General features: G+C 51.1%; 9 protein-coding genes across 9 annotated transcripts; 6 read left to right on the forward strand and 3 right to left on the reverse strand.

The window, feature by feature from the left end:
• Nucleotides 1-2,799: 2,799 nt before the first annotated feature.
• On the forward strand, nt 2,800-4,499 carry ASPBRDRAFT_194438 (aldehyde dehydrogenase family protein; the record flags this gene model as incomplete). The annotated part of the gene is made up of 4 exons (XM_067620752.1): nt 2,800-2,864; nt 2,944-4,145; nt 4,218-4,287; nt 4,343-4,499. 4 exons carry the CDS (start codon nt 2,800-2,802, stop codon nt 4,497-4,499), a joined length of 1,494 nt encoding a protein of 497 aa, XP_067480739.1.
• A 495-nt stretch (nt 4,500-4,994) lies between these two features.
• ASPBRDRAFT_41176 (M20 family metallopeptidase) lies at nt 4,995-6,859 on the reverse strand. Its single transcript, XM_067624505.1, has 4 exons — nt 6,573-6,859; nt 5,742-6,520; nt 5,543-5,676; nt 4,995-5,476 (listed from the first exon to the last, which is right to left on the reverse strand). Exons 1-4 carry the CDS (start codon nt 6,654-6,656, stop codon nt 5,244-5,246), a joined length of 1,230 nt encoding a protein of 409 aa, XP_067480740.1. The 5' UTR covers nt 6,657-6,859; the 3' UTR covers nt 4,995-5,243.
• Nucleotides 6,860-7,630: 771 nt separating this feature from the next.
• pyr8 (acetyltransferase pyr8) lies at nt 7,631-9,285 on the forward strand (the record flags this gene model as incomplete). Its single annotated transcript, XM_067629230.1, has 2 exons — nt 7,631-8,373; nt 8,448-9,285. The coding sequence occupies 2 exons, from the start codon at nt 7,631-7,633 to the stop codon at nt 8,962-8,964; spliced, it is 1,260 nt and encodes a 419-aa protein (XP_067480741.1). The 3' UTR covers nt 8,965-9,285.
• A 1,797-nt stretch (nt 9,286-11,082) lies between these two features.
• ASPBRDRAFT_41179 (uncharacterized protein) lies at nt 11,083-14,014 on the forward strand. The gene has a single exon (XM_067624506.1). It carries the CDS (start codon nt 11,122-11,124, stop codon nt 13,975-13,977), a length of 2,856 nt encoding a protein of 951 aa, XP_067480742.1. The 5' UTR covers nt 11,083-11,121; the 3' UTR covers nt 13,978-14,014.
• Nucleotides 14,015-14,665: 651 nt separating this feature from the next.
• Nucleotides 14,666-15,445, forward strand: ASPBRDRAFT_28729 (blue light-inducible protein Bli-3; the record flags this gene model as incomplete). The annotated part of the gene is made up of 3 exons (XM_067622549.1): nt 14,666-14,869; nt 14,944-15,352; nt 15,423-15,445. The coding sequence occupies 3 exons, from the start codon at nt 14,666-14,668 to the stop codon at nt 15,443-15,445; spliced, it is 636 nt and encodes a 211-aa protein (XP_067480743.1).
• Nucleotides 15,446-15,944: 499 nt separating this feature from the next.
• On the reverse strand, nt 15,945-17,155 carry ASPBRDRAFT_28730 (transcriptional regulator SPT3; the record flags this gene model as incomplete). Its single annotated transcript, XM_067622550.1, has 2 exons — nt 15,945-16,808; nt 16,856-17,155. 2 exons carry the CDS (start codon nt 17,153-17,155, stop codon nt 15,945-15,947), a joined length of 1,164 nt encoding a protein of 387 aa, XP_067480744.1.
• A 771-nt stretch (nt 17,156-17,926) lies between these two features.
• dph5 (diphthine synthase) lies at nt 17,927-18,934 on the forward strand (the record flags this gene model as incomplete). The annotated part of the gene is made up of 2 exons (XM_067617411.1): nt 17,927-18,061; nt 18,143-18,934. The coding sequence occupies 2 exons, from the start codon at nt 17,927-17,929 to the stop codon at nt 18,932-18,934; spliced, it is 927 nt and encodes a 308-aa protein (XP_067480745.1).
• Nucleotides 18,935-19,018: 84 nt separating this feature from the next.
• On the reverse strand, nt 19,019-19,969 carry ASPBRDRAFT_505178 (uncharacterized protein). The gene is made up of 2 exons (XM_067626555.1): nt 19,254-19,969; nt 19,019-19,185 (listed from the first exon to the last, which is right to left on the reverse strand). Exons 1-2 carry the CDS (start codon nt 19,830-19,832, stop codon nt 19,135-19,137), a joined length of 630 nt encoding a protein of 209 aa, XP_067480746.1. The 5' UTR covers nt 19,833-19,969; the 3' UTR covers nt 19,019-19,134.
• Nucleotides 19,970-20,598: 629 nt separating this feature from the next.
• On the forward strand, nt 20,599-21,592 carry ASPBRDRAFT_41183 (AP-2 complex subunit sigma). The gene is made up of 5 exons (XM_067624508.1): nt 20,599-20,655; nt 20,729-20,768; nt 20,829-20,858; nt 20,943-21,173; nt 21,269-21,592. The coding sequence occupies exons 1-5, from the start codon at nt 20,621-20,623 to the stop codon at nt 21,368-21,370; spliced, it is 438 nt and encodes a 145-aa protein (XP_067480747.1). The 5' UTR covers nt 20,599-20,620; the 3' UTR covers nt 21,371-21,592.
• The last annotated feature ends 2,558 nt before the right edge of the window (nt 21,593-24,150 follow it).

Below are 24,150 nucleotides of genomic sequence, written 5' to 3' on the forward strand. Positions count from 1 at the left end.
TCTTATAGGCGCGTAGTCGGCGAAGACAAAGACCAGTAGTGACAGGGATGAGTCAGGCTGCTGTCCTACCTCAGGTCTTTCTTTGTCCTTATTCGCAGATAGGTTACAGATTCAAGTTAATAATCTGCCCGTTTTAAGGGCAGCGGCAGAAACCTTTCAGTTTGGAGCTGCATACAAGCCACCCATTGAGTTCTGGCCGGGAATGATCGATGGCCAGAGTAGTTCGAACCCCGCCGATCGGCACTGACATGCCATCCATCCATGAGTCACTCTGTTGTCAAAACAATCTCTCCAGTATGTCTCCGGTGAACCAAACGAGTTCATTGCATATTTTCGAGTGCTCTTTAAAGGGTTCGCGGCGACATCTCCGATTCATAGAATCAATTAATTCCATCATCAGCAGTGACACCAGCTCACTGGGCTTTAGTTCTTGATGTGCTCTGGCTTATGTAGGCAGCACATCTGGGCCACAATCCGTAGCATCCATTGCCTGTCCGTAACAATAGAACGTCTGCCACACCGGAAGAGCGCTTCAGACCGAGTAGTTGTCTTCAATACTGGTCGACTGCAAAGCCGAGCAAGTGACGACAAGTTCAGCTGAAGCCCCACGGGGAAGCTCTATCCCGAGTCTATTTTCGTGGCAGTTATCGGGGTCAGGACCATCATGTTTGATCCAGGGTAAATCAGGCAACAGGACATTTGCAGTAATCCCGACGAAAACGAAAAGCTCACTGGCAGGATTCGCTGGGGTGCTTGGTGAGATCAGAGGGAGTCTTAACATCCCGCCGGTATGAATCAACCCGAAGCTGTCAGGTTCGCTTCTTCGGGAAAGATCAGAGTCGGTATCAGAAAAGCAGAAGCCGAGGCCCGATCTGGTAAATGCAACCCCACGAGGTGTGTAAGCGGCCACTACGGAATTGAACCGGAGATAAGAGATGAATCGTAAGCTGCAGCAGTCTAATTACTAGACTGCGATCCCGTGAGAGAAGTTAATGTTTCTATCGAACGGTATTCCCAGTTGCTATGTAATCTACGTGATTGTGCCGGGATTTGGTCTCAATGATATTCAGCCTAGAGTAGTAGACTATGCCATTGCCATGGCAGCGGGATCCCCCGAGATCTTGCCGTTTCAGATAAAGAGTGCGTAAGGAAGAGTTCTGACTGGCTGGGTAGATAGATAGTAGTGGATACGGTGAGTTGGAGATAAGTGGGGGAAATAGCACCTGGGCTGAACAGTGAACACTCAACAGTCAACACAGTACTCCATATAGGCTGCAGAATAATGATGAGTTGGGGTACCTTGGAATACTGGGTAGAGGAGAGGGCATGAAGGCTGTAACATCTCGCCCGAGACGGGGCTAGGAGGTCTTAGATGGCTGCTTCGCAGGGGGTGAGGACGGAGTGGTAGACCAGTAGAAAATGATCCAGCGTATCAGCCGACCACCCCCAGGTTTGAATCCTTACCAGCTCGGGTTAACCTCCCGCCCGTCGCAGAAGCAGCAGGCGAAGGTGTCATTGTGGCTAAACCTCTAACGGTACCCGCTAATGACTTGGCGCTAGTGGATCTACTTACATACTAACTAATGGCCTCGGAGGGATCTCATCGTATTCCCCTCTCTCCTGTTTGTTCATCCTGGTTTTGAGACGGTGCGTTGTGAGATCTCACTGGTTAATATCTCATGGAACTATAACTACGGGGATCTATGCGAATTGCGTGAACTATCTACTATCCTAGTAAGATGCCGGATAGATGGAGGTCCATCCTGGAAAGGAACAACGTTACTGGCTGACTAAAATGTTGCAGCTTGCAGGTCAACAAACTAGCTCAACTAGTACTCAAGAGACTAGATTCCACTTGGTCCCCGCCACTTCACACCGAGGTGGATCATAGCTGTGAGTAATACGTCCCTAGTGAGTTACAAAAGATGATTGATAACTCACTAAGAGGTTGCCTAGCTACTAGTTAGTCTAGCCTCTGTTCTCCCGGCCGCCGAAGGTCCTTCATCCTACATCAGATTTTCGGTATGATGTAAGGGGAGCCAACCCAGATGTACTAACGATGTCGAACCAAGACACGATATATACATCATCTCCAGCGCCACAGGGACTTGAAGAATGAATAGCTACGTACAAAGCAAATGACTGGGAAAGGGGGTGGCCAGAAAAGCGAGCCATGGACAGCGAAACCCCGCACGATCGCTGTTGTTTGTTGGATGGAGAGTGGGGAACGGGCTGGCATGTGGGAATTGCCTCCTTTTCAGAGGTTCACTAATCACTTTCCCGGTAGGTACATGCTACTTAGATATGTTCCTCGTCGGTATAATGATTGCTATTATAAGGGTCTCGGGTGTACGTAGGTTAAACTCGCGGTGGGTTTCGGTCTCAAGGAACTTGGTCTCTCCAATCGGAGCATCAAGGAGAAGGAGGGGGTGGTTATCCGCGGAGAGAGTTCGTGACTTGATGAGGTAAATGGCAATGGGATGAGACCCGGAATTCCTCCCATGGAACCGGACTAGACCAGTTGGACCTGTTAACTAGTTAGTTAACTCAAGTCTACTAACCCAGTGGACGAGGATGATCTCCGCCTGGCACTTTCCCCCTCGCGCCTCACCAACTTCCCCTCCCTTCAACCACTTTCTCTTTCTCCTCCCCACTTCCCTCCCCACCAACTTACCACTAAACTCACTAGCACTAAACTTCCTGTCTGCTTTATTAAATTGATAGCTCTCCCCCTCCCCCGCTCTTCTTTTCCTTCTCTCTTTCTCTCTCTAACCACTTCTCATCTCCCATTCTTTCACCATGTCGGACCTCTTCACTACCATCACTACCCCCAACAACGTCAAATATGAACAGCCTCTGGGCTTGTATGTTTACCCCGCGCCCCTTCCTCTCCATATCACTATCATCAATATCTCAAAAGGCTAACCGCTGAATACTGTACAGGTTCATCGACGGTGAATTCGTCAAGGGTGCCGAGGGCAAGACCTTCGAGACCATCAACCCCAGTACCGAGAAGCCCATTGTCGCCGTCTACGAAGCCTCGGAGAAGGATGTGGATACTGCCGTTGCCGCTGCTCGCAAGGCCTTCGAAGGCGAATGGCGCCATGTCACTCCTTCCAACCGTGGCCGCATGTTGACCAAGCTGGCCGACCTGTTCGAGCGTGATCTCGAGATACTGGCTTCCATCGAAGCCCTGGACAATGGCAAGTCCATCACCATGGCCAAGGGTGATATTGCCGCCGCCGCTGGCTGCTTACGTTACTATGGTGGCTGGGCCGACAAGATCCATGGTCAGACCATTGATACCAACAGCGAAACCTTGAACTACACTCGCCACGAACCCATCGGTGTCTGCGGACAGATCATCCCCTGGAACTTCCCCTTGCTGATGTGGGCCTGGAAGATCGGTCCTGCCATCGCTACCGGTAACACCGTTGTCCTGAAGACCGCCGAGCAGACTCCTCTGTCCGGTCTCTATGCCTCCAAGCTGGTCAAGGAGGCTGGCATTCCCGCCGGTGTGGTCAACGTCATCTCCGGCTTCGGTCGTGTGGCCGGTTCCGCCATCTCTCACCACATGGACATCGACAAGGTCGCCTTCACTGGCTCCACCCTTGTCGGTCGTACTATCCTCCAGGCCGCCGCCAAGAGTAACCTCAAGAAGGTGACCCTCGAGCTGGGTGGCAAGTCCCCCAACATTGTCTTCAACGACGCCGACATCGACAACGCGATCTCCTGGGCCAACTTCGGTATCTTCTACAACCACGGCCAGTGCTGCTGCGCCGGTTCCCGTATCCTGGTGCAGGAAGGCATCTACGACAAGTTCATCGCGCGTCTTAAGGAGCGTGCGTCCCAGAACAAGGTCGGTGACCCCTTCGCGAATGATACCTTCCAGGGTCCCCAGGTGTCGCAGCTCCAGTTCGACCGCATTATGGAGTACATTCAGCACGGTAAGGATGCCGGTGCTACCGTTGCTATCGGTGGTGAACGTCACGGCACCGAAGGTTACTTTATCAAGCCTACCGTCTTCACCGACGTCACCTCCGACATGAAGATCGTTGAGGAAGAGATCTTCGGCCCCGTCGTCACGGTCCAGAAGTTCAAGGACGTTGAGGACGCGATCAAGATCGGCAACAGCACTTCTTATGGTGAGTCTCCTCCCCCCCCCCCCCAATCCTAATCAAATTGCCGTGGTGTCAAGTGCTAATGCTTCGTTTTAGGTCTCGCTGCCGGTATCCACACCAAGGATGTCACCACCGCCATCCGTGTTTCCAACGCTCTCCGTGCTGGGTAAGCCATCATAAACACCCCATATTTATATATTCATTCGCTAACCTGCACATAGAACCGTCTGGGTCAACAGCTACAACATGCTCTCCTACCAGGTTCCCTTCGGTGGCTTCAAGGAGTCCGGTATCGGCCGCGAGCTCGGCTCGTACGCCCTCGAGAACTACACCCAGATCAAGGCCGTTCACTATCGTCTGGGCGACGCTCTCTTCTAAATTTAATAATGGACATCGTGACAAAATGGGAGAGCTCGCTTCCGCGACGAGCTTGTGTTATTTGGGTCAGCTTTTACGCAGATAGCCATGACTGGTTCATGTAAAAACAATTAGGATACGAATTTACGATGATTACAAATTGTTGTCTATCTCTTGCAGATTGCCAATAGCTGTAGACTTTGAGCATAATAGTTTATCGCAAACTCTACTCCACTTTAGACCACAGTAGTAGCTAGATTCCAGACCGGGGCCGAATTACGAAGCTTACCTGGTGCCACATTAGGTTTCGATCTCAATCAGGGCATTGTACATACCATACCCATGGTTGTACATCTAGTTTTTCCCCTCCTGGGACATCCACCCGCGAAGTCAAGTTGTCTCTGATCGGGTCCTTGTCTCGGGGTAATTACTGCGCCGAGAAGAGAGAAGGCCCCTCGGGTTGAAGATGACCCGAAGCGAGACTTGTCTATTTCACCGATTTTGATATGAGGTTCCGTTCAAGTAGAGAAGAAGAAGGGAATTAATTATTCTTCGGTAGTTCATAGATTGGATGTTTTGCTGATGTCGACTCTGGTATGCAAGACTCTTCTACAAATGCTCTGTTTTGTTTCAGTCCGGTCGAATGCATCACAGTTTTCTCTCGATGACATCATCTTCCCAGGTAGTAGTTATTACTATTCTGCTCGTCTCCTGCAACATAGTAGTACTGTATAGACTTACTACCTTATCGGCAGCAGAGTCTAACTATCGCAACTTCTTATCCTGCTCAAAGTATTCCTTCACTTGAGCCGCGAAGCTGTCGTCAACCAGGACTTTGAGACCAGCGACAGCCATGCCCTTGCCTACGGACATGGTAATATCGTGGGCTTCTTCTGTCTGTGCAGAATCGCGGAACCCCTCGGTGTGCATTGCAGTCCCGGGAGGAGTCGGGATGAAGTAGTGGCCGTGGAATGAGGGGACCTCGTAACTTATATTACCTAGTATATTTGCTCCTCGTCAGTTATTGTTGTAGGCGGAAGTATTAGTAGTTGAATCTGCATTACCCATATCTGTGCTGAATGAACCGATATCCTTCTTTCGCAGATCACAGTAGTATTCCTTTCCCTTGGAGACCATGTACCGGGTAAATTCTGTGCATAGGCTCTCGTTGGGTCGGATGTCTGCGTATGGATCCATTCTGTTCAGGGGTTAGTCTCATTATCTCCCACTAAATAACATAAGGAAAAGGAGATTACTGCATACGCGGCAACAATATCAACTTCACAGCCCGTAGCCAACGCCGCACCTTTCATGCAATTCTCAACGCGGATCCGCAATGCATTCATCTCCTTGAACGTCTCAGATCGGACATTAACTCGTATCCGTGCCTTGTCCGGAATGATATTGGGAGCAGTCCCTCCCTCCGGAATGATGATATTGATCCGATCACTAGGCCTGATATGCTGTCTAAGCAATCCAACAGCTTGATATGCTAACGATGCAGCGTCAAGAGCATTCACACCCGCCCAGGGCATCTGAGCCGCGTGCGCAGGTTTCCCCGTAAAGTGTGCGAGGATCCCCGTTGCCGCCAAGCAGGAGCCAAATGCGACACCCGCAGAGTCTGCAGGCATATGAGGGAATTGGGGTGTTGGGTGGCTCATTAACGAAGCGGTAGTATTCTTTAGAGCGCCCGCTTCGATCAGCTTGATCTTACCGCCGCCGCCCTCTTCAGCCGGGGTTCCTAGCAGGCGCACTTTTCCTGGAACCTTGGTTTGCTTCATCACAGCGACGACGCCCAGGAATGAGGCGATGGACGAGACGGCGATGAGGTTGTGGCCGCATCCGTGACCTATTTCTGGGAGAGCGTCGTATTCTGCGCAGAAGTCGACTACTTTTCCGTCTTCGTTGCCGTATTCTGCAAGGAAGGAGGTCTCGAGACCGTAGGCTTTGGGTTTAACATCTAGACCTAAGGTATTTAGGTAGTTGCAGATTGCATCGTGGGCCTTGTGTTCTCCGTAACATAGTTCTGGGTTTTCGTGGATCTGAACAGTTGTTAGTTATTGGATGTCGAGATGAGAGAGGAGTACTCCTCGCCTTGAGACTCAGTTCACGAAGTCCTGCGCTGACTTTATCAATGGCCTGCGAGATCGTTTCCTCCATTTCTGTTTGCGTAGCCATTGCGCGTTCTATCCTTCAGACTGAAGTTGGTGTAATCGTGACAGCAGACAGACTTGACCAAGGAATACTAAATGCGCGATATCCTTCGTGCGACCGATACTATTCCAACCCCATTTAGAGAGGTCTTGACGAGGGAGAATGGATTGAAGAAAGGAACTGCGCGGGGAAGGGGAGATCAGCGAGAGGGGCTTGAGAAGTGGTATATTATTGGACCGGCGTGTGAAATGCCACCAAGTCGCCGATTGGAGATGATCAACTATTCATCGAATCTCCAGCTAAAAGGCTTATCATCTTTCCCCGCAAAATCCATATTGGCACTTGGTCTGAGCGTACTATACTCCAACTTCGCGGTGTGAAGCACAAATATCGATCTCAATTATCTACAATAAACCCATCATTGAATTCGATCTTTTTATCTCGCACTACAAGCAGATGAAATATCGATGATTGATCTCTGCATTCGTGCAATAGTTCTGAATTTTGTCAAATTCCTATGACAATTCAGCTACGTGTCCAGCTCGCAGGAGGGTTTTCTTACACGCTGCGGAACATTGCACGACAACTTGGTCGCCAACTGCCATACCAGGTCACACCATACTGATGGCAATGAATATGTCTCCATATCACTCTTATGTCCATAGTTAATGGACTTGCAGCTGTCTCAAAGGATTCTGCGTTCGACAAATAAGCTTCATCCCCCGAATAAGGGATCCAAATGTTGCTTCGAGATGTCAATTTCACATAAGCTGGTTCCCCTCACTATGTTTCGTTTCTTAAGAATGCTTGTCTGTTGTCGCACGAGCAAGTGGTGTGAGGTCTCCAGCTGTTACATGGGCATCCACCTGAGCTCATATAGCCAGCCCCTTTCGCGCTCTCTCATGGCACTGACTCAGAAGTCAACGACAGTCTGATCAGCAGCAGTCTCAAAACAAACGACACATTCGTCTTGCTGATGCTTCCAAGCGCTAAGCAAGATGGCCATCTCACCGGACCTCCTTTGCAGCATTGTTACTATACTCCAAAGCCTAATCACCGTCACCCTCATTGCGGTGACGCCTCGGAACTCAATGTTACGTTGGATATGCCTCCCATCCATAACCTACATGGCCTACATCGAAGGTGTTCTGATCAGGATGACCGACCACCATACCTATGCCAAAGTCACCCTTAGTGGCATGCCCTTCACCGTACTTATCCAACATATAAACCTGCTTCTAATTGCCAGAGCCGATCTGACAGGGCAGCCGCGTACGATTGTAGGGAAACTTATGTCTGCTTTCGCCTTACTCCAGACTACCCGTGGTGTCGACACACCCTGGCAAGTAAAGAACATCCCAAGACATCCGTTAGTGCTTCGAACAAAACCACCCAGCCGAGGTCAGTTCATAAGTAGGCAGCTAGCAATTGCCATATGGGAGGTTCTTGCCTTGATTCTCGTGCTCTCTTTATTAGCGACCCACGATGTGCAGGATCATGATGGTTCATACATCTACGGATCCGGGCGCGAATTCGAGTTGGCAGGTTCTAGCTTGAAACAGCTCCTCGCACGGGTCACAGTTTCATTTCTATTCGGGTTTCCTGGATCGATGTTGTTCCTGGACGCGTTATACCGAATAGGATCTCTAATCTCAGTGGCGGTCGGAATGGCAACAATCGCTTCGTGGCCTCCAGAGTTCGGGAGCCTGGCCGACACGTATACTGTTCGCGGATTCTGGGGGTGAGTTCACACCTGAATCCCTTTTTTTCCCTTGCTTCTCGAAAGGGAGTTCACTAACACATTACCATGAACAGCAAGTTTTGGCATCAAAATCTCCGCTGGTCATACACCGGTGTTTCAACAGCAATCACCTGTCGTATCCTCGGCCTTCCCAAGCCCTCTTTAACAGAACGATATCTCAACATGACCATAGTCTTCACTTTATCCGGACTGATGCATGTATTCACGAACGTCGTTAGTGGAGTCGAAGGTGGAAACACCGGTGCTATGATGTTTTTCGTCGCACAAGCCGGAGCCATCATGTTCGAGGACGCCGTCCAACACTTCTGGGCTGTCATGTCACGAGGAGAGAAAAGTACTGCGGCTGAAACACCCTTCTGGCAGCGATGCGTTGGTTTTATGTGGGTGTCCTGCTGGTTGGCTGCAACATTCCCTTGGTGGTGGTATCCTATTATCCGGATGCTGGTGGCGTATGATTGGACTGGGGTGTTGGATGTTGTCCAAGGTTTGGGAATGACCAAGTTTGGTCTTTCTGTGGTTGTTACTGTTGGTGCAGTATTCTTGCGAATGGTGTTTGGAGCTGAGATTTGAGATTGGATATTCAGTATGGTGTTTATAGTGTGACTGGCCCTACTGGGGTTGCATGCCATGAGTATCAGTCAGGGAAGGTCCAGACACAGTGGCGATGGCCCACTCAAGGACATGTTTCTTATCAGGCTCTGTGGTTATGTGTGAGAACCTGTCGAGTAAGCTGTTCCTAACATAGCAAACATTGTTGTATTATGCTACGTCAGTGGAGAAGATGGTAGTTATGTGTGAGAAGTTATGCAAACCTCAAACACACTACTTATGCACGTAATCGGTCTCAGGGGAAGCTTACACTCTATACGAGCAATCGAATTATGAGACTCGGCTTCCACAACTGTTGGCTTGGCGCAGAGTATGCCCATGTGCGATGATAGACAGACCTCAACGGATTCAATTGGCTGCTGTCTGGGAAGGCGTGATAGATCAAACCTCTCCCACTGTGTCTCTTGAATAGGGATTGGTTCAGCCCCACAGATTATATGATGATTTGGGGGAAAATCTGGTATTCAGGTACAAGGTACCTAGAAAAGTCTAGCATGGTCAATTGCTGAATTATCTCGTTTGGGTCGAGAACCTATGCAGGAGAATGTTCGTTTCAGCAGCTTTTTGTTCCGGACGCAAGTAATCCTCGTATACAAACGTGCTGGCGATCTGAGAATTGGCTCAGCCATACGAGAAGGTGTTTCGTAGATCTAGTATTCATACACCAGACCAAGCATCTGTCACCTACCGCCATTAAGCTCATCGGAACGTGTGCCTGTCACTGATCGGATGTGCCATTGTTATCTTGAGACGCGACGAGCTGCCTTCCTGTTACACGATAGTGCAAGGCACACTCTGACCCGGTGACCAAACGAAGGGGCCATTCGCCTACAACTCAATCGGCAGGCCTAAATATGCTGATCGGGTTCGAAAAAGGAGTAGATCACGGATCCGGGGAACGGTATGTCACCCATGTGGCTCGTACCCACTTGTGATTTCTTTGAGAGCCTTGTTGAGCTGGCACAAATAGGGGAACCGGGTATTCTGGACTGAGGTCTTTTGAGGCAATCTGTAGGCTGCTTTTCGTGTTCAGCGCATGTTGTCCGGGATTTAGGCGATCAATGGTTGTAATCCTTCCTCTCAAGCTTTTCCATGTCGGTACCACTTGACACAACCAACGTCAGCCTGAGGAGTAGGTACCTAAAATTCACAGCTCTCGCCTCTCTGGGCCAACTTTTCTCGTTGTAAAAGATTTGGTGGGCAATTTCGCCCCAAACGAAGCGGTTCCCCTGAGAGAACAACATCTGATGTCAGCTGGAACACGGAACGATCTGCTCCCTGATGTGCCTGGACCGGTGGGCTCTGCCACATGGCTATGTCGTAGGACAATCGCTTTTAGATCGGCTGAGACGGAACTGAAGTTGGATCGTCTCTGGGGGCGGAAGTCTGAAGGTGAAAGAGGGAGGCTTTGCGAGAGAACATCATCCGCCTTTACTTTTGGCCCCTCCTCCACTCTCTTTCCATTTTCCTCTTTTCGAACGTTTTCCCACCACAACCACAACTATTGTTCGTTATGCAATATGCTCTGTTCATAATGAGCCTGTCTCTCAGATTTACCACTAAGCTGGGGAGTCACTAACTATTAATCAGCGTCGTGGTCGTCACAATTCGGGTTTCTCGCAGACTCTGACGCGATTTGGCCCCAACGCCATCGCAAACTAGTTTCTCCAAGCACACACGAGAGCTCCAGCGACCGCGTCGTTGTGTTGCCTTTCTCAGTCAATATGCTCCAAACACTGCCACGACCCCTGCTAGCTGATCCTCCGTCAGCATAGCACTTGTTTGTGCCTGTGCCCCAGTTGCCTGGTCATTGGTTGGGCCATGCTCTCGCAGGTACCTTCTTCATAACCAGGTTCTGGCTTCTAGGCTTGCTGATACCGCAGGTTCGCGTGGGCCCTGTGACTAAATCCAAAACATTATGGACCCAAAGGCTCATGGCTTTCAGGATTCAAGCCCTGGGTGGGCTTGCGTATCATTCGAAAATCGGGTCCCAGGGGTATGTCATCCGCAGGCTGCGACGTATATCACCCTTGTCCGTCCTCCCCCAACGATTATAGACCTTTCTTCTGGACCTTTCTGGACCTATAGTGGTGATTCTCCATGATCGCCCTGCATACCATGTCCGACTATACCTCGGGTCCCTATGTACCCATTCGCTGCAGATCTCCAATAGTCCCTCCACGCGCCCCGTTCAGTAATCCGCAAGGCATAAAGTCAGTGGACAGCCTCGCCTCCTCCAGGTCTACTCTTTATTTTCTCCCAAACGATATTCTCGAGGACCACACTGAAGAAAGCGCGGGTCGTCAGCACAAACAAATGGAAATGCCGCCCCCGGTCGTCGACGAGAAACTACTTCTCGCGGGATTGGAAACGTCATGGGACTCAGCAGACAGATTGGCTGTGCCACATCTACACATACCCAAGACGAGAGCAGACGACTATGGCCCACCAAGCCCGTGTTATTCGTACACATCTAGTGCGAGTTCTGCGACACGCTCGCCATCAGCATCCGAGTGGAGGCTCAAACCCCTGCCCCCGGTTCCCGGAGTAGGTGGCAATGCGCCTTTAAGGGGATCTGGTAGATCAAGTGGTGGGCAAAGCTCTCTCAGTCGAGAGTCCCCTACGAGCTATACGCCTCAGCCGCTAGCACTCCGGCCTACGACGCCTCGTCCTATAACTCCTGTATCTTCGACATCGAGACCAACCACACCTCTTCCTCACACAGCGCCCTTTGGTGCAGTACCTCGGCCTACCACGCCACGTCCTCTCACGCCGATGTCTTCGACATCGAGACCTACAACACCTCTTCCTCCAGCGGCACCGTTCGCTGCAACATCGCGGCCCATGACACCCCCATCGATGTCCTACCGACCAGCAACCCCTCGACCTACCACCCCCAGGCCTATTACTCCTCTACCTATCATTCAGCCTTCCATGCCCCGATCTACAACTTCCCGTCCCACTACTCCGCGACCTACAGTGGCTATACCGGACACAAGGGCGGCCACGAACCTTAGGTATGAGCATGCACCAGAGTCTACCGGCTCTTCAGCAGCTGCGAAAAAGCCCAAAGATGCTCCGGAGTGGGCGGAAATCTTCGGTATTAAGACTGAACAAATGCCGCCTGTCCCGAGCAATCATGGCTATGGTTATAATCCAAAACGTTCGAGTCCGACGGACCTGCACGTCCAGCATAAACAGCCAGTGAAGAAGACGTCAAATCAGGAGCTAAATCCAGACGGTGACGATAGACCCCTGTGGCAGTCATTGAAGGCAGGAGTACGGCGTGTCCTAACCCGCAAAGCCGTTTCCCACGACGGTGGTGCGCTCAAGCCAAGTAAAACAAAAAAGAACAAGTACCAGAATGTCCGCAGAGCCTCGATTATTGTTCGCATGTCGACAATACCAGCTATGCAGCATCCACCCGAGGACAGGAATGGCCCGGGTTTCCTTGACGGCAAGGAAGATGACGGTCACTATGAAGACGCTATAAAGCGCATGAAAAACGTCCTAGCAAGCTTACTCGAGGACGGGTACACCATGGACATGATTTTGCAAGCAGAATCCAATCAACAATTTCTCCGATCGCTTTTTACCAGGGTGCAGAACGAGCCACTTCTTGGTGTCGACACTGCACCTGCTAACCCACCCCCACCGACTTCACACTCCTCCCTACCTCCAGACCACGCATGCGAACTTCCTCCCCAGGATTTCCATCAGCCAATAGAGGCGGCATATGAGTCGGTTAATCAGCCGGTGAGCCAGCTGTTTGACAAGCCGATTCGACGGCCTACGTTGGGCGATGACAATGAAAGCAGCTGGGAATATGTTGGCTACGACGAGGACGACGCATTTACTGAAGGTGCACCCTCAGTGCGCTTCTTTACAGGTCCCACCTCGGATGAGATATCAGAGCCGCGCAGTTCTTGTGCGCCATTTGCCGCGGTCATGGCCGCCTTGGATGATGACCTGCAGCGCATGGTGTCCAACCGATGGAGCCTCTCCAAGTCCGGCATGGAAGACATGATTCTGAATATCCTTCTGCAGATCGACGACCTGGATGATCTCTTCTCCTTTGCTCAGACCAGCAGGGCCACCTACCACATTTTCAAGCGCCACGAGCTCCCTCTAATGGAGAACACGATTCGACGCAGATCCCCTCCAGCATGGGAACTCCGTCAAATGAGTGATATCCATGAAACCACAGATCCGCAGGATGTGCCCTCTGCAACGATCTACTACCGCGCAGTGACCCGTGATCTCCGCGCCCTCGCCACCCTCAAGGGCTTGATGATGACCCACTGCAGGGGAGTCATGCGCACCAGCTCATACGCTGCCCTTGCCCGTCCGTCTGGTCCGGATGCCCGCCGGCTCGACAACGCCATCTGGCGTGTCTGGACCTTCTGCTTCCTCTTCGGAATGCAGACGGGCAGAGAGACAGACATGGACGGACAAGTCAGCTGGCTCCGGGGGGAAACCGGATCCCCGTTCCAGCCGTGTCCAGATCCCAAGGACGTCGTCAGCATCCTGTTCGACCCTCCGCCTGGATTCGGCGAGGGTAACACCGGAGGCCTCACGGTGAGCGACATGCAGGATATGGACGAGGTATGGACGTGTATGAAGTACATGCTGGGATTCCTGCGTGGTGAGACCGAGCGTGCCCGTCGATTCGGCGTGTTCCAGAACGCCGGCGTTTCTCCCGAGCGGAACCAGGGCATGATTGTGCTGCATGAATGGATCAATTACTTGTTGACACTGGGGCCTGAGGCAGTGGTGGAGCTGGCGCCATTGGGGCCGGACACTCATGCAGAGACCACATTCCAGCGAGCCATGTCGCGCGGGTGGACGACGTGGGAGGCTCCCCGGCCGGGGGCGACGCGGAGTGCTTTCTTGACGGATGCGCTGGGGCGGGTATCAGGAGGATTGCGACGGTTGGAGGAGTTGCAGAGAACGCTGTGGTATAATTATGTGTGAGCTATAGACTATAATGAATAATGACACATTAAGTGACTGCAGCGACTCCAATGATCTTTATTGTAGCTGTAAATATTTATGAGTTCTTCAGATGTGGACTTTGACTACTATGGGTTGACATGAGGCCATACAAGGCATCTCATGGAGTTATATACTAGAAGCCGCTTTGCATACTATCTACTACTCTTGGTACCAATACAATCAAGCATAACCATGGGATCTCAACAACAGCAAGGAAGTCTCGACCACTCTATGGTCAGCACCGACCCAAAGGGTTATCCCGCAGTCATCCAATGGACACAGCACTACTTTGTATACTATAAGTGGGAGTGACGGGACCCAACCACCTAGCACTCAACACACTCAAAAGTACTATTACTCCAGGAACCCCATTGAATGCTACAAGGTACTCCTGATCGTCACCACTGACATCAATCTGATCATGACACCATTCAATCATTCCTGCTAAAGATAGGTAGTTACTAGTCATATAGTTATCATAAGCAGCGATCCCGACTACCACCTCCTGACGTCACTTCTACGCCATTCTCTACTACTACTATATGATATAAACAACCACCGATTCCAACACACACTACCTCTTGCTTTCTACAATCCACTACATCTTGCAATTGAACATCCACTACACTGAACCTTCTATTCATTAAACAAAGGAAATTCTACCAAAATGTCCAGCACAATCCCCACGACCAGCGGCGGCACCCAGCCCCTCGACCCCTACAAAGCCAAATCCGTCGACGACGACCTCCCGCTCTCACAAAAGATCACCGATCTCTCCACCTTCATCACAGAACAGAAATTTGGCATGCTGACGACCAAGTCCTCGGACGATGACTTGCTTACGAGTCGGTGTATGGCGCTTGCCGGGAAGGTAATACACTATACTCATAACCTCCTAAACCCCAGAAGATCCCATCATATTAATATATGATAACAATGATATAGGAACGCGGCGACACGACCCTAATCTTCCACACGAACCTCTTCAGCCACAAAACGATGGATTTAACCGCCCACCCGACCGAAACCAACATGTCATTCCTGGATCCGATCAGCGGGTCGTGGGCATCGATCTCGGGCACCGCGAGTATCGTGGCTGATAAGGAGACCGTCAAGAAGTATTATTCGCCGGCGCTGCAGGCATGGTTGGGTGATTTGGGCGATGGTGTGCATGATGGTGGGCCGGAGGATCCGCGGATCGGGGTGATTAAGCTGGAAGCCAAGACGGCGGTGTATGCGGTTTCGAGGAAGGGGGTAATTGGAAGGGCTGTGGAGACGGTGAAGAGTGTGGCGAAGGGGGATGTGCCGGCTGTTAATAGTATCAGGGAGGTGGGGAGGGCGGAGTTTGACGAGTGTAAGTTTTCTTCTTTCTCTGCCTTTGGGGGTTGGTTTGGGGGTGAGCTGCAGTTGCTGACTGGTTACAGGGAGACGGACGCATCCTGAGTAAATCTGGAGGTTCAAGTGAGTGCTGGATGGGCTATGAGATATGATCGGTATCATGTTCGGTTGTTAAATGCAAAGCAAGATAATCATATTATGTGCTAGCTTCAAGCTGCAAACTGCAAGGTAGACAAGTTCAGTCAAGTAAGACCAGTCAACAAGAGATCTAGTATAGAAACAGCGCCAGGCTGCATCATACATGTTCAATCAAGTAAGACCAGTCGAACAAGACACTAAAGAAAAGCAGCCGGAGTGATACAAGATATCCAATCAAGTACGACCAGACAGGTGAGAATCAAGACAATCAACTAATCCGTCAACACGATTAGTTCAGTCAAGACCAGTTCATCGAACTGACTATGAAAGCTGTAATCAATCGAGTTCAGTTGATATCAAACGAAAAACAAAAGAAACCATCCATCGTAACGCCAAGGGTATCTTAATCATGACGTCCACGCTATCGCTAACACCAATAATCCCTCAAATCTGCCATAGTTAGCATCTAATCACCAATTCCCAAAGACGTAAGGACCTACCAATCTCAATGGCATCTTGGCCGGCAGGCGTCCATTATGCAGCAACATGGCGATGTTCTTGTTGGGAGTCGCCTGGAGCTTGCGATACGCTTCACGAATATGTCTAGTTTCAACCGGGGTCCGACCCTCCTCAGGAGGATCGAACAATCCAGTCTCACGCGTACGCTTCTTACTGCTCTCGCCGTTCTCTCCGCCACCACGACGGTTCTTTTCGCGATCCTCCCGCTCTTTGACCTTGAGTGCTTCCTCGGTCAAGGTCTGCACGATTTCGAAAGTCAGGAATCCGAGAATATCAACGATATCGTCGTTAGGCTTGGACTCGGTCACAATGCCAAATCCGGCCCACTCGCGGAACCGTTTGCTCTTGCGGTAAGTGAACGATGCCTGGCGACATTCCGACCAGAACACGTACTCTTCCTTGGTCATGTTCTTGGTACGTTCATCGGCTGCGGCGAGGCGCTGGAGCGTAGCGTAGTTCTGCTCTTCCTCTTCCTCGTCTTCTTCGTCCTCGCGCTCGGGAACCTGCACGGAGTAAAAGCTGTTGACGTCCCACGCGAGACCGACGCGAGCACGCTTATTCTTTGGCTTTGAGGCAACATCCTGCGGTCCTGCGACGACTCCACCGGCAATAGGGTCATCAGCTCCTGCGAAGTCTGCAGCATCGGCGCCGCCTTTGTCGTCAGAGTCTTTGACGTTCTTGCGGACATCCTTCCACGAGAGGAACGTCTTGAGACGCGACACCTTGGCCTTGTCATGGCGAATTAGGAAGATCAAGTCATCAGTAGAGATCGATCGCACGCCGCGACGGGTCGCTAGGGCGGTGCTTCGTGCAAGCTGCAGGAGTTAGCGTAGTTCGCAATATAGAAGAGGAAAGTGCATACAATTTCGACAACTTGCTGGCGTACAATATCCTCAATGAGAGTCGTGGTTTCAACGGACGGTTCGGCAGTCTCACCAGAGACAAACATCATCTTGCAAGCGAAATCAATTAGCATTTGCCTAAGATCCTCTTTGGTCTCCTCGTCCATCCCCATGTACATGTCCAACTTCTCGTCGTGTGGCTGCTGCTGGACGGCTGGGACAGCTGGAATCGGTGGTGCAGACGTCATTTGGCCGTCTTCCAAATGGTCCCAGCCATGCCATGAAATGGTAGCATCCGAATCATAAGGATCCGCAGACATGGTTGGAGATATCCGCCTTCAGCGACAGACAGACACGCGATTTTCCAGGTAGACTCCAGTCATGCGAGTTGGCAAGAAGTAGAAGAACACGTTCAACAGAAGATTCTGGGAAACCCATCATTGCAAGAAAGAAAACACCGTCGCATGCTAGAATTCACCATCCCATACATGGCCGCTGCCTCGACGATGCCGCATAATCACATTCATAGTGTGGAGCATCACTCATCGCGTAGCAATGATGGATATAGCCTGTAAGACTAGCATGATACCACAGACACTAGATACCAACACAGCCCCATCCGGAACAATTGATTCACAAAGTCTCACAGCAACGAACGAAACAGAAATGATAAACAGTGCTTACCTGCTGGATCTCCTGCCGATACTTAGGAGTACGATCAGTCGACATGATGCAGGTTACAGGAACACTGATCGGGCATGCTCCACTGCGGGGATGTGAAATGAAAGTCCAAAGAAAACACGGATCTCTGTCTGATCAAAAAGGCATAAATACTGACAACGCGACGTCCACCAGATGCTGCGAAGTATGAAAGAAAGAAACACCGCCTAAATGGGATACTTGGTTGGTGCACGTGAAATCGCACCCTCAGGTGATCGTGCAGTGCATATCCGGATCATCACATGATCCGATGCCCGGCTGCCCTCCGCCGCATTTGGTGGGGGGAAGTCGAAAGTTTCCCGAACAGTTGCTAAGATTCACAGACGCTCCTATTTCCATTCATTGGTTGTATACTCAATCGCAACATCGCAATGCTTTACCTGGTAGGACTTGGTTTGGCTGACGAGACCGACATCACGGTCCGCGGTCTGGAGGTGGTCAAAAAGGCCGAGCGTGTCTATCTGGAGGCATACACGGCGATTTTGCTCGTCGACAAGGAGAAACTAGTGAGTGTCGCCTGACGGATTCATACAAGCTATGCCTCTCTACGGACGGATCCGACTAACTGGAATCAATTGGTTTAGTAGGAAGCTTTCTATGGACGTCCTGTTATCGAGGCCGACCGCGAAAAGGTCGAGACTGGCAGCGATGAGATTCTCGCCGACGCAGACAAGGTCGATGTTGCTTTCCTTGTTGTTGGAGATCCCTTTGGGTATGTACCAGCACACTTAATTTTCCTGGCGCTATGTTACATTGGCATCATCTCTAACTCGACCTTCAGCGCCACCACCCACACCGATCTAGTCCTCCGCGCCCGCGAACTGGGCATCGAATCCAAGGTCATCCCCAACGCATCCATCATGTCCGGTATCGGCTGCACGGGTCTGCAGCTGTACAACTTTGGCCAAACCGTCAGCATGGTCTTCTTCACTGAGAACTGGAAGCCCTCGTCCTACTACGATCGGGTCAAGGAGAACGTTCAGCTGGGTCTGCACACATTGGTTCTGTTGGATATCAAGGTCAAGGAGCCGTCGCTGGAAAACATGGCTCGGGGCCGTTTGATCTACGAGCCTCCTCGCTTTATGACTGTTGCGCAGTGCGCGGGTCAGATGCTGGAGACGGAGGAGGAACGCCAGGAAGGCGTCTGGGGACCGGACAGTCTTGCTGTTGGTGCGGCGCGTGTGGGTGCTGCGGATCAGAAGCTCGTCGCTGGTACCCTGAAGGAACTGGCCGAGGTCGATATGGGCCGGCCTCTGCACAGCTTGGTCCTGATCGGAAAGAGAGCGCACGACCTGGAGAAGGACTACATCCGGGAGTTTGCTGTCGATCAGGCCACCTTCGACGCTAGCTGGCAGAAGGGCGGATATGGCACCATGTAAAAGACCGTCGCTGATGAGGAACGAAACCAAAAATAGATAGATATTCATCACGCCAAAAATGAACACTGCTAATGAAACCACATGCACGAACCCAAAACACCCAAACCCGCTTTCTGGTAGAAAACAAAAATGCTAGCAACTAGCCACGCACACATCATAAGCCGTAGAAGAGGGTTGCGATATAGCCAAGGCCGGGGCCATCAAGCTGTTCGCCTGCCAAAGAATCGAGTCAACCGTTCCGGGAATCGCATCTACATAAATCGCAAATCAATCATTAGCGAAAGACCTCTCGTAAAATGACCAAAAAGAATAAACCCACCGTAGCAGAAGAAGGCGTCTCTGGCGGCGTCTGCGTCTGATCACTCTCATACTCTCCACCATCGGCATAACTCCCCTCCTCGTCATACCCATCATCAAAACTATCCCCATCCTCCTCATCGTGGGGGAACCACCTCTCCGGATCGCCATTATACACGATCCACCAGCCGATGCGCTCCCCAGCCGCATACTTATCCCTAAACTCCGTCAAGGCCTCCATGGCCTCCTTCTCCAAGGGCTCCTCTTTGAAAATATCCTCTGGTTTCCAGCTTGTCCCGGGACTCGGACCAACGTCCTCAGGGATGGAGATGACTTTTCCACCGACGTAGGCGTACGGTTTACTGACTGCGTCGTCGCTTGTGTCTTCGGGGTCGTATTGCTCGATGAAGCGGAGATTGGGCAAGCGGGAGATGATGCCTGGTTCGGTCTTTTTGAGCGACTCGAGGACCAGTTCGCTGGTTAGGGGTTGTTGGAGGTATTCGGCTGTTGCGTCTTCCAGGTTGTGGAGAACGATGTATACGCGGATGCCGGTGAAGCCAGCGCGCGGCCAGCGGAAGCCGTAAAGCATGTAGACGGGCATTTTTATTTAATTTGCCGTCTGCAGTGGTTTGTTGGTTGGTTGGGTGGTGGCTGTAGTGAGGAAGGGGGATGTGTGGGGGAGGAGAGGATGGAAATGAGGAGAGTGGATAAAGCAAGGGAGGAGGTGCTGTTTATAAATGAGGTGATCGGTAGTGATGTGGGGAGGAGGAGTAGTTCATATTAAGATCGGGATCTCGGGGGATGAGGAGAGAAGTGGAGAGAAGGATGAAAGAAGAGAAAGATAGAAAAGACAGCGTGATTTTCTAGGGGTTGCGCATGGCAGGTTCGGATTGGGGAAATGTTGGTAGCACAGCGCGGGATGGGATAGATAATATGCAGGGGAAAAGAATGAAAGAGAAGAAGGCGAAAACAGCAGAAAAAGGCAGACGATATATGCAGGGTCTCTCCGTGAGGCCAGATTCGAATGTTGGATTCTTTGGTGGGTTTCTTATTTACCGTCTATCTAGGGAGGACTAAGGTTATGAGCTGCACTGGATTGAGAATTAGAGAAGAAGACACTGGAAAAGAAGACTATTGATTCCAGTCTTAGCAATCGGTGAAAAACAATGAATCAATCTCATTATGCTGGAAGTCTGCAGATTCGATCTGGAAAGCTTAAAGTCAATCGGTGACCCAACGGTCAAAGCGGTCAGCACTGGCAGTATGGAGTCTCGACTCACATTGTCCGCCGGAGACACCGCGGAGAACAAGTGACGACCCCCATTGTACTTCCAAGCTTGCTCGCCTATCCCCTCATCTTGCTCCTCCCTCGCAAATACCACATACGGGATGGTTCTCTCATTTATTCTTGTCCAGAATCGTCAGTAAGTTATACCCCGCGTTCCCCCGGAATGCCCCATCCCCATGCATGAAATACACCCCCTAACGCAGGAACAGGGGGAAGACGCGGCTCGCGAAATGGTATGCGCCGTATAGCGTAAGTGCACCTCAACTTGGATTGAATGTGAATGACATCTAATACTTTTGTTTATGCTAGGATGAAGAAAAAGTCAAGCTAAAGGGCGAGGTTCGTTAAATGCCCCCTGCCGACACTACTAGCTACTACTACTGCACCCCGCCGCGGAACCATTTAATAATGTATGTTGGATAGGTACATCGCCTGGTTGCCCCGCGAGACCAGAAATACCAGTCCAACTTCGTCGAGTTCAAGCGGAGTACAAAGGTCGTCTACCGGAGATATGCGGGGTTATTCTTCTGCGCCTGCGTCGACGCAACCGACAACGAGCTGGCCTATTTGGAGGCGATCCACTTCTTTGTCGAGGTGTTAGATCAGTTCTTTGGAAACGTCTGTGAGTTGGACTTGGTGTTCAATTTCTACAAGGTGAGTGAGACTGCTATAGGCTGGCGGGGTGATGCCGCAGGAATTGTCTGGGAACGGAAGACAGGTTGCAGACGAACGAGCTGATGGTTGTACAGGTATACGCTATTCTAGACGAGGTGTTCCTTGCAGGAGAGATTGAAGAAACAAGCAAGCAAGTCGTGCTGACGAGGTTGGAACACTTGGACAAACTGGAGTGAGGGATATGATTTGGAGGTATAGCAAGAAGGGGGAAGGAAGGACAAGTGTCGCTCCACGGCGACACAACTGCATATAAGACCACGGGACATGGTCAAGAGGAGTTCGGGGTTCATTAGGCTGATGTTCAAGTCTGGGCGTGTTTCTTTATATATCAGTATTGCATGCGGCTGTTTCCCATGTTGTATTTGGTTGGCGACTTGTTAATAATACCCTTTCTGGAATACCTGCATCCCTACTATCCAATCGAATAGATTCCCTTCGAATAAGCGCCATGCAATGCTCGTAACAAGTGCAATTATAGCCGTTCTCAGGGCCACTTTCAGGGTCTGCCAGGGTTTCACAGGGACCAAGTGTGTCCGCTATTTTTGCTCTCACGGGGTTTGGCTGCTGCCTGACCTTCAACAGCCGAACTTCACTGCCGCGATGCTTGACAGCGGATTCACCCGAGACATCTCACAACTGAGACCGGACCACTCAAGGCAGCCAGCACGCAACGGCCACGCCATTAAGAAAATTTAAGCTTATCTTTCGATGCCAGAGCTAATAAGTCTCCGTAGTTCGTCTCCATTCCCGAACTGTGGTTGACTGTGGGTGCTGTCGACTGGAGAGGGTTAACTCGTGCCTGGGTCGACATACCCCGAGAAGATGAGGTGATTGCGGGCGGCGATTGCGAGCCTGCCAACGACGATGGTGACAGCAGCTCTTGGCAATCTATACATAAGGAGCCTCTCACCCTGATGCTACTCTTTCTTTTTGATGGATTTGCTCTGCTCGATGCACGACTGCACCGCTACCCTGCACCGCTATGTTTATCATCGCATGTGGCATACCGAGATGGCCAGGGGTCAACATTTTCGACGACCCTCCTAGTTCGGAAGCGCAACTACTTGCCCCCTTATGGTTCGACAAGCACCGGCATTGAACCGGTGAATTGTGAAAGAGATTGATTGATGGCGCTGGGGAACTTCCTGCCGTCTTGATCCCGTTACACCGTCCGTACGCAGGGAAAGAATTACCGCCGTATCACCTCTGTCTCGACTTCATGTACCGTTCAACAATGTCCAAGCTGGTCTGTCTTGCTGATAATGCCGCACCGGCTCGTGCTCCGTAGCAAAAACCGGAAGGAGAGGGCAGATCGTCATCAGACTACGCAGAAAACACCCACCAGTCGTGTTGCGATCAACCATCGTGGAGATAAACCGCCGTGACAAGTTGATCACTTTACCAAACGTATCACCTTTTTTGGTCGAGCGTATGCAGTTCGACGGAGATTTGGGGATTGGAATCCCATGGGTCCACAACCCCACGTCAGATGGCTCGCCAGTGATAGCGGTCCTTGATATGGGCAGGTCGATGGGGCTTACGACGATTCATCTCGCGACTGGTCGTCTGATTGATTGATTGATAGGGGACGGGATCCATGCCCACTTTGCCCAGATGACTATCGGTCGAGCTTTTGGCCTATCAGTCCGCCAAACTCCAACTTTCTTCCAATCTTGTCCCTGAAGTGCGCGGTTTTCTTGGGAAGGAAAAGGGGGAGGCAGAAAAAGGAGATAACAGGAAATCCAAGAAACCTTAGGAAAAGCGAACACTCTTTGAACCAGTCTCCTCATGCTCAAGGACCGCAGAGGCCTTCGAGACTCTTCTGGCTTGCGGAGAGGGCGGCACTAGTCATTTCCACTTTCACGGGGCAGTCGGACTAGTTGACCGTAGCACCAGTTTGGACTGGGTCGGGTAAGGCAAGTTTCGTTTTTTTCTAGGCTCGGGCGTAACAACCAAGACGAGGCAAGTGAGAAGTGCGTGGGGATTGCCTTTCCAGACGTGTGCATAACATGTGGAGACTGGATTCGCGCACCTCGAGTTTGCCTCTTTGGTTCGGAATCGACTATTGCAGTTAAGTTGACGCCGTCCACTTGCTGAGCCACCACCACACGTCACGTCACAGGTACTTGGGAGGTAGACGGACAACCGAGAGGGCCAAACTGACGGTTGAGCAAGCGAAAGCACAGAGGGCTTATGTCAGGTCTATTTGCGTCGTATGATACACCCTCCAGGTAAAGATGTTCTCATGGAGAAGTCGGGGAAATTGTTTGCTCGAATATCTCCTGACGGTTAACCTTAAGACAGCCCGTGCTTCGGGATATTGTGGGTACACAGCCTATACGGGAAACATATAGCCCCCATTCAGAGTTGATCAAATCCTAGGGGTGGCGTTCCACGAGGAATCACACTATATTGCACCCTAAATCTGGCCAGTTTGAGTCTAGGATGCTTGCCCTGAAGGTTAATAGCATACACTGTTGCAATTGGCGGAAAAGGATACAGTCGATGAGGCTTGGACAAGTTACGCGGACGACGACGTGGAAGTGTACAGCCGCCACCCGATGGAGACAACCGTTCGAGCTCCCAGGTCGTTCCACAGTGGAACGCAAGGCACGGGTCGGTGTCAGAGCATCCGCACGGCAAGATTGTGGACACTGGACAGCATCACAGTGGATGGTGTCGGGCACTGGGACTCGCAGTCAAGCTCTAAGCAGACGCTTGGGTTAGTTACCTACCTGCCATCTGGGATACTCGGAACATGCTTTCTGGCAAGAACTGCCTATTTTGTGCTGTGTAGAGCGTATGGGGCCTTCATAGTTCGTAGAAAAGTTGTCGATCTTTCTATAGATCCACAATGGGAAAGAACAAGTTCCAATACCGTCGTGAAACTTCTTGCAGCAGTCCAACACAATTGATTGCAATGTATTGATTGTGACGGCTCATTTGCACGCAGGCT

This window comes from Aspergillus brasiliensis (assembly GCF_001889945.1).
Source record: "Aspergillus brasiliensis CBS 101740 unplaced genomic scaffold ASPBRscaffold_4, whole genome shotgun sequence".
In the NCBI taxonomy this organism is placed as follows: domain Eukaryota; kingdom Fungi; phylum Ascomycota; class Eurotiomycetes; order Eurotiales; family Aspergillaceae; genus Aspergillus; species Aspergillus brasiliensis.

Bases quoted from the DNA above. Each gene is read 5' to 3' on its own strand.
- ASPBRDRAFT_41176 (XM_067624505.1), bottom strand. From the start codon at position 6,656: ATGGCTACGCAAACAGAAATGGAGGAAACGATCTCGCAGGCCATTGAT. The intron at 6,521-6,572 runs GCGAGGAGTACT...ACAACTGTTCAG, and splicing joins TTCGTGAACTGAGTCTCAAG to ATCCACGAAAACCCAGAACT. The intron at 5,677-5,741 runs GTATGCAGTAAT...ACCCCTGAACAG, and splicing joins GAAGTTGATATTGTTGCCGC to AATGGATCCATACGCAGACA.
- ASPBRDRAFT_41179 (XM_067624506.1), top strand. From the start codon at position 11,122: ATGTCCGACTATACCTCGGGTCCCTATGTACCCATTCGCTGCAGATCT.
- ASPBRDRAFT_505178 (XM_067626555.1), bottom strand. From the start codon at position 19,832: ATGCCCGTCTACATGCTTTACGGCTTCCGCTGGCCGCGCGCTGGCTTC. The intron at 19,186-19,253 runs GTGGGTTTATTC...CGATTTATGTAG, and splicing joins AGACGCCTTCTTCTGCTACG to ATGCGATTCCCGGAACGGTT.
- ASPBRDRAFT_41183 (XM_067624508.1), top strand. From the start codon at position 20,621: ATGGTTCTCTCATTTATTCTTGTCCAGAATCGTCA. The intron at 20,656-20,728 runs GTAAGTTATACC...ACGCAGGAACAG, and splicing joins ATTCTTGTCCAGAATCGTCA to GGGGAAGACGCGGCTCGCGA. The intron at 20,769-20,828 runs GTAAGTGCACCT...TGTTTATGCTAG, and splicing joins AATGGTATGCGCCGTATAGC to GATGAAGAAAAAGTCAAGCT.